The sequence below is a fragment of the Meleagris gallopavo genome, chromosome 3 (genome assembly GCF_000146605.3).
Source record: "Meleagris gallopavo isolate NT-WF06-2002-E0010 breed Aviagen turkey brand Nicholas breeding stock chromosome 3, Turkey_5.1, whole genome shotgun sequence".
Classification (NCBI taxonomy): Eukaryota; Metazoa; Chordata; class Aves; order Galliformes; family Phasianidae; genus Meleagris; species Meleagris gallopavo.
The window spans coordinates 3,036,018-3,044,232 of NC_015013.2; the positions used below are offsets into that span (position 1 = coordinate 3,036,018).

Sequence of the window (8,215 nt, forward strand, 5' to 3'; positions counted from 1 at the left end):
AGGAGGGAAAGTGACTTTTTACATCGTCAGACAGTGACAGGACAAAGGGGAACGGTTTTAAATTTAAAGGGGAGAATTAGATTACATGTAAGGAAGAAATTACTTACTCAGAGGCACTGAACATGCTGCCCAGAGAAGCTGTGATTGCCCCATTCCTGGAAGCGTTCAAGGCCATGTTGGATGGATCCCTGGGCAGCCTGATAGAGTAGGTGGGCAACTCTGCCCAAACCAGGGATCTTTAAGGTTCCTTCCAAACCAAGCCATTCTGTTACTCTATGATTCTATGAATTAAGAGGCTGAGCTTCTTTCTTCAATTTAAAAATACTTAAGATTTTTAAAAACATTTTGGAGCTTACATTCACTGTCTTTTAATCTCTTTCATTTTCTTCCTTCTTCCTGACCCAAGAATAACAGATAGCATCACTCTGTGATTATTTTGATCCAGATTATTTTTGAAAAAACATTTCAGCATAGAAACAATAATTTTATTGGAAATAACAAAACTGCAGGAAGATTTAGCTCACACTGCTGCACAATGTATGTTTTGTTATTAGAAAGCTGCTCTCTAGCTAGAATTCCTACAACTACAGCTGCTTTAAAGCTGTTCACCAGTTTGTTACAAACAGCATTTTCATTTTTCTAATATACCACGCAGCAGTACTCCATGTGTACCAGACCTGCAGGTCTGAAAGAGGAAGCAGTAAACAGGAGGTACAAAACTAATCTTTCAGTAGCTGTGACATTCTTTTTTGTGCCACTGGCACTCACAATTTTAAAGGGAGCAACTCCTTCCACCTCATTTCAGTTTCATGGTAGGCTCACTTGGAGTTTTGTCCTTGTTTGCCTCTAATTCGTCTACCTCCTGTAACTCATCCTCCAGCTCACAGTCTGAGATTGATTCAGTGTTATCATCGAAGTAATCAGCTTCATATCTGTCCAGTAAGTATTTCTGCGGTGTAATGTCATCATCAGGAATATTCTTTGTTTTTTTCTTTTTCATTTTCTTTTGAATCTTAGACAGCTGCTGCCCCTGGCTTTGCGTCCACGGAACACTTTCTGTAATTCTTGACAGTTTCAGTTTTTTGTATTCCATTATTTGCCTTTTCAGCAGTTCATGATCAATCCCAAAAAGATTAGATCGGATAGGCGAGTCTGAAGATTGAGTTGCTGAAGAGAATGATTCACTGTGAAAAGGTTGGGGAAAAAAAAAATTGTCATTTTTCCTTGCCTGTCTATTATTTAAGGAGCAATACTAATTGGGACAACGTGAATAATGGATACATAAACTGGAAGAAGAGGTATCACTGGACCATGTGTCTGGGGACTGGCTATATTTAAGCTTGTTAGCACTTCAACAGGCTTTAATTTGGGGAAGTAAATAAAGCAACTACGTTCCACACAAAACTGCCAGTTTCTATTAAAAAAAAAAAGCAACAGAATGAGCACTGGACCTGGGAGGAAGTTAGACAACTCCTAGGTTTTCCAAGAAGTGAAAAGTAGCAGCCTGTGCTCAGAAATATTAATTAAATCAGACTGAAGTATTTCCACAAGACAAAAGTAGAGCAAGCTGTTAGGTGCCCTAGGGGAAAGACTATCACAACAGTGATTTTTCCCCCAAGAAATTTCTGATTTGCAACTCATGCACAGCCCTGTGAGACAAAGAGGCATAAAAAGTCATTCCCACTGACAGACTACACAAGTAGGAGCTTCTGGTTTTGAGAATGTCCAGCCCACAGGATCTAACAGATTGTTCAGTGTTATACCTCAAGAGCTATAAAATAATGCTAACGTAAGTAATGTTTAGTTAATTCAGGGAGATTTATCAGTAAACTCTACTCATGTACAGCCATAACAATCCAAACTTCTACCTGTATAAAAGTGTTGTATTTATATTGGTTTAGAGTCATGATGAGACTATCAGCAAGAAATAAATATTACTGCTATGAAACACTTGTTAAAAAAAAAAAAAAAGTAATTATTGCAAACATACTGAGTCTTAAATTCCAAGTTCCAAAATTATTTCTCTCACAAATGGTACTCATACCAGAATTGTAGTACTGGATCCCAAGTCTTATTAATTTGTTGCTCTGATTATTGATATCAAACACAGCTGATTGTAAAGACCACGTTCTGTTATTACATTATGGGTTAGCTGCTTCCAAAAGCATACACACTACAGCATTACAAACTGCAATTCAGCCATTTTTCACAGCTTAACACAGGTCCACTTATATATAAAAAAATAGACTTTCTGTTTCTATATTTGCAAACCTGCAGGAAGATATCTGTGCACAATAACCAGAGACAAAATACCCTATAAAAACATCTGCACTTAAATATGAAAGGAAATCAGACATATATAATAAGAAATATCTTCCCTCTGTTTTAATACATGGCTGTAACATTTGCAAAGAAAGCTTAAACCACAAATTGAAATGCTACATTTAACTTCTTGGATAATTATTTCTTTTTTTTTGCCCCAGGTTATCCCATAGGTTTGTTTATAAAAGGGCTCCTAGTTGGTAAGGGCTTCCACACAGTATCTTTTTTTCTACTTTTTATACCTTGCTGCTATGAAACAACAACTTCAGTTACAAATCTAACTGAAATATACTTTGTGTCACATAAAATAATCTCCAACTTAAGCTGGCCAACAGAGATGAAAACAGACACTTGTATCCCTTTGATTCAAAAAAGCCCACCTGGAATCATTTTGAGATGGTTCTTCTTCTTGAGGTCCAAAATCAGCAACAGCCAGTAATTCCTCAATCTGTAAATATGTAAGACAATAGATGTTAAAGGCCTTGTAAACAATATAATTAGATCATACCTTAACAACAGACAAATATCAAATAGCATATGTACATTTTTTTCTACATTCCCAAACTGTCTTTTCAATACTGTGAAATATATGTTAGAGTATAATTCTTCTCTGTTTGTGAGATGAGTTTAAGTCACATCTGATCTTGTGACTATTTTAGTTTACAGAAATGCCAACCAGAAATGCTATTCTTCTTGCCTAGAAAGCTGTGGATTCCCAGATAACATCATTCTAAAAACATTTCCACACCATGATAGAAAACCTGGAATATTAAGGATAAGTTAAAAAGTTGAGGGAAGTATGCAATGGGTAAAGATGTGCAGTTCCAGAGAAAAACTGTAATAATTCACAATTGTGAAAATGTTAGGCTATAGAATAAATAAATCAATAAAATCACTGATTAGATTCACTAGCATTTCAAAAGCACATAATATTCAAAGTGTGGAACACAGTTCCTCAGAACTCATTTCATACATAATTATGTATGCTAGACAAATGGCTACCATATATTCCTTAAGAGTATAATGTTATATTTTAGGGCTGCTACTTATTAGCCTCGTTATTTCTCACAGGCATCTCTGAATACTTCACTTCAGAAATTGTAACAGTAGCCTCAAAAAAAGTTAACAGGGAAATAGCAACAAAGCTTCTATTACATTGCATCTAAACATTAATCTTACTAAAGATTATTTTCTAAAATGCTCTGGAAGATGAAGAGGTAAGGGTGTAGATAAGGCTGATTTTTAATGGAGCAATTAATGTTTATCTATTGAACATCAACTCTCTCAGTATTCAAACACATTTGTGTATCATAGTACTTGATCCTACAGTCAAGGATTACAATTACCTCTTTTACAGCTGCAGCTTCTTTGTCTTTTACAAATACTACTGGGGGCACATTTCCTAGAATTTGCTGACTCATCAGAAGATACCTGGCAAAAATGCAATATCAAGCAGTGTGAATAACAGTACAGCACCTTGAAGAAAGATAAAATGCATTAATTCCATGAATACTACAAATTTAAGGATTTTGTTTGCAAAACTTACAGTCTGACAAATAGCCATTCTAGTTAGTGCTAAGGCACTAACTTACATCAGTGCAGAACCCCAGCTCTGAATGTGTAACACACAAAAACTATTAGCTGCAGATCACACTAGGTAGAAATAATATTAGGTTTGTATCCTATATGCACAGGCTAACCTGGGTCTTTCCCCTTTTGATTTTCTCAGAGTGTGGAAGGAGAGCTTTGTGCTGGAGCAGGAACTACAAAACCTAGGGAAATGGGGGAAAAGGAAGCAGACCTACAGTATGTTTCAATGACACCTTCCCCATGGGGTGAAATTCTGACCCTCCAACGGACAAGTCAGACTGCAGAGGGTAAGCCAAGCAAAGAGAGAGAGAGAAGTCTCCATGGTATCCTGCAAACTCACTGGACCCTGCAAAAAGTGAGTAATCATATCACAGTGTATGGCAGCATCCTGACATTTATTTTTTATCATCAGCACTGTGAAGAATTTCCATAGGATCAGTCACCTCTTCAAGATGTCCAAAGTGTTTCTAGAGATCAGATTTGCCCAATGAACCTCTAATGTGATAATTCTCTAATGTGCCAATCCTTTTGTGCAGCATCATATTCTGGCCCACTGTCATGCACAGTATGTCGAGGCCACCATCACTGGGTACAGTGAAGTGATGCTTTAACCAAACTCCTCTTTTCTTCTGCTCAGCCCACTCCAAACCTTTGAAAGCACAGAAACCATGTCAAGCTAGCTGTGCTTCAGTGGGAGAATTCACAGCTGCTCTGACACAGCTACCCATCTAAAACACTAGAGCATCCAAACAGGTCAGATTTAGACTGCTAGAAATATCCAAGGAATGTTGCTAATACATGGCAAAGAGTGGATGAAGCAGTCTAACTGCCCATCAGATAGCAGTACCGTATACGTGGAGCACTTTTCCGCAGCACCCCCTCAACATAATTATCACTGGCTGTAGTAGAAGCAGGATTCCAGTATACACGACATGCTGAAAAGTTGGATGCCAAGGACACCTGCAGAAAGACAAACGTCTCTTTAAAATTTCACATCCATATATGCACATACACACTTCACATACAGCCAAGTCTCTGATTTACACATAAACATTCAGCGATCCAAACTAAATACCTAAATATTTAAGAGAATCTTCTCTTCCATTCTTGCTCTTAAAAATTAAAAATACACTGTGTCTTTACAGAGCTATGGTTTAACAGCAATTGAGATCTGTGTTTGGTACCCAAAGGAGCTATTTTATTTTCGCAAGTTACTGTCCAGCTCCCCTTCAATTGAAATTACACAAAGGAGAAGCCTGTCAGCTCCTGTGTGTTACTGACAGGGCTACATTGAGCCAGTGTCAGGGTACTATCATCACAACTAGCCCAGAACAGCAATTTATTCCATGCTGTTTTGGAATACAGTTATTGAAAATGTAGGTTTCTGCTAAGAAGGACTTGTGATACAGCCTGGTCTGTCGTCATCACAAGACTGGTTTTGATATTGACAGAAAAAAGAATGGCCTCCATATCGTGTGATGAAAACCTCTCGTGAGAACCTATAGTGTTTGAACCTCCAGCTCACTAACATGATCTTCATTGCTGGTATGCATGCAGTTTAAAAGGCTTGGTATGCAGAGGCCAAAGTCCTACAATTCTGTGCTTCTGTGAGACAGGCTACAATCCTCCTGAAGAGCAATTTCTGAAAAATTAATTCAACACTGAAAGATCTGCGTAACTACCATTCATCACATCTAGCCACAGTTAGTTACCAAACGTTCTCACTATGACAACACGCTCAGCAAACTTCTAATAACCAACCCAGCTCAACCAAATGAAGGAGTTGAGGAGGAAGGCAGCATGAACGCCCCACTGCATGGCACAGTTCAGAGGTCACGTAGGCTAGAAACCAATTCTTGAAACATACAGAACACACAGCAGGAAAAGCCAGCTCAGAGTTCATTGCCAGGAAAGAAAACTGCTTGGCAGTCAAATCTGCTGTCAGTAAGTTAAGAGTGCTGCTCCTTCCTAGGACTGTCCAGTTCCCAAACTGAGTCTGAAATAAGCACACAAAGAAACCGATCCAACACAAGCCATTCCTTGGTCATTACATGAGTAATGTTACGGAGTGAATAAAAACTTGGATGTTTCAAGCCTGAAGTACGTAAATTTCACTTTTGACACTGGAAAATAACAAGTTCTGCTGGATAGCAGAAAGCCTTCAAAAGGGTTTACTTTGATAAGATAAGTAGCAATACCAGATCAGAATTAGCTGAGGAGTAAATCAAGTCTCAGCCACATCTTAGAGAGCACAAACAATAAACACTGCGCTGTTTCAATAAAATTTGCACTGTGTTTGGAAAAATCTGTTTCTTTCCCTCCCTTTATGGAAAAATAGGTTGTTTTGTCTACAGCAACGTCTCCTGAAAGCAATGCAGCTTGCCTACAACAGCCAGTATTTTTGTGCACCATCAAGGTTAGGAAAGCGATCCCCAAAGCCCCACAGAGCAAAATACTGCATGTAGGACATTACACATACTGACAAAAAATCACTTCACTCATGTCATTTTAATCCCTTGTCTGAAGACATTCATTTCAAACCTATGAATTATGACAGAACTAGCTACAATTAGGGACAAACTTCCATTCTTTCTGAAACCTTGTTTGCCAGTGCCATTTTCTTAATGCTTGTATTTATTTTTTTTTTAACCTAAGCTCATGTTGCATCTAATTCTTCTGCCAGCACAATGAAGCTGGTAAGGGACACAGTGGGGTATTGGCTCTTGCACAGCTGCACAAAGAAAAAAACTCTGGAGAAGACAAATTTATAGTGGTAAAATCAGGCTCCTCCTTCTAAAAGTGCAATATAGATATTACATGTTCAACTAACAGGAAAAAAAAAAAGAAAAATCACACCAGCAATATTATTTAGCTGGCCTAAGTGGCATTAGCGTTCTACTGGCAAAGGTCTACTAAACCAGCTGCAACAGTGGCAGACTTCTCCTCGCCCACAAAGAAAACCAAGGCTCATCTTGCTCTGCCATGCCACATCAGCATCAGTGCTGCAGAACTGATGCACATGTTACAACATCCAAGGAGCTCCCCGGCAGACCTTTTACCAGCCTCAAATTGTAATCACAGCACCTCAGGGAAAGCTGAAGCTTTTTTACTTGCCTTGCAGATTTCCAGCTTGAGATCATAAACCTCTTTATTAACCTCACAGCTACTCATCATCTCTGCCACAGCTTTATGAATAAGACCATTCAAGACTCTGCAGCGTATGGTATCTTCTTTTCTTGTTTTTGCCGGGTCAGCTTTCTTGCTTGGCTCATACATCTTTAAAGAAAACAACAACAAAACAGTACAAACTCGCCTCAGGAAGTTATAGACAGTTTTGTATACTAAGTGTAGTTTTAGAACGTCAGAGTTGCAGCTACCAACCTTTTTATTTCTTAGGTGTTTCAGTAAAGAATAGTTCATAGTTTTGATCTTTATTTACTACAAAAAAAAGTCTTACTTTTTTATTATTTTGTAGCAACTTACGTAACTCAAATCAGTTGTCTAAAATACGACTAGTAGTAAGTGAGAAGCATTACTTGCTTGGAAAGCTAACATGAAAGCTTGTTTTCTGTACAGGTCTCACATATCTATGTTTTGCAACGCAGTTTATCCACACAGAGAATTATGAGCATCACTAGAACTAGAAGTAAAACAATTTCCAGCACATAAAGAAAACAAAGGCAAAGTCAGAGGACTGTCATGCTGTGACTGGTGACACCATCTCCACCGCTGATCTGAATTTGATTCTCGTTCTGACAAGAATTCAAAGCAGTTCCAATCACTGATTCTCGTAGCGTGAACACTATGTTCAATAGAGGAAAACTGGGCAGGAGAAAATCTCTGGGATCATAACATCCAGTTCCTCACAAACACAGGCAACCACCTTACGGACACCTTTTCCAAAGGATGCACAGAACATCTGTTCTACGCACTCCACTCCTCTTACAGGAGCAGAACAGAACGCTGCACTCGATCTAAAGGTGACTTTCTCCTGCTGGCCGTCGTTTCATGGCTGTTTCTGCTGCCACAAAGCAGCGGTGCCATTTACACAGGAAGCCCTTACATTACATTACATTCTGCACCTTCTCCACCGGAAAGCGCTTTTCCAAAGCGATGCACAGCGCTGAGAGGATAAGCCCGTTCCTCCCGGCACGGACGAACGCACCTTGCAGCATTTCCTTACCATTCCAGGTCCCAGCGTAGGGCTGTCGTACCAGAACTTCTTCCTGTCGGACAAGAAGGAAGGCACACGGCGTTACCTTCCAGCGGCTCGGAACTGACGGCTTCCCACCGCGTCCCGCAC

The 8,215-nt window shown here is 39.1% G+C and overlaps 1 protein-coding gene across 2 annotated transcripts; it reads right to left on the reverse strand.

Annotated features, from left to right (window-relative positions):
- Positions 1–463: 463 nt before the first annotated feature.
- RBFA (ribosome binding factor A) lies at positions 464–8,215 on the reverse strand. 2 transcript variants are annotated; one of them, XM_010708304.3, is made up of 6 exons: positions 8,096–8,215; positions 7,027–7,188; positions 4,760–4,872; positions 3,669–3,753; positions 2,703–2,770; positions 464–1,184 (listed from the first exon to the last, which is right to left on the reverse strand). In XM_010708304.3, exons 1-6 carry the CDS (start codon positions 8,096–8,098, stop codon positions 797–799), a joined length of 819 nt encoding a protein of 272 aa, XP_010706606.2. In that variant the 5' UTR covers positions 8,099–8,215; the 3' UTR covers positions 464–796. The 2 variants fall into 2 exon arrangements, with proteins under 2 accessions (XP_010706606.2, XP_019469229.1); XM_019613684.1 differs by having other exon boundaries at positions 8,078–8,209.

Coding starts and splice junctions, on each gene's coding strand:
- RBFA (XM_019613684.1), bottom strand. CDS start 8,098: ATGGTAAGGAAATGCTGCAAG. Junction 2,771..3,668: donor AAGCTGCAGCTGTAAAAGAG/GTAATTGTAATC, acceptor ACATATTTACAG/ATTGAGGAATTACTGGCTGT. Junction 1,185..2,702: donor CCATCTCAAAATGATTCCAG/GTGGGCTTTTTT, acceptor ACCTTTTCACAG/TGAATCATTCTCTTCAGCAA.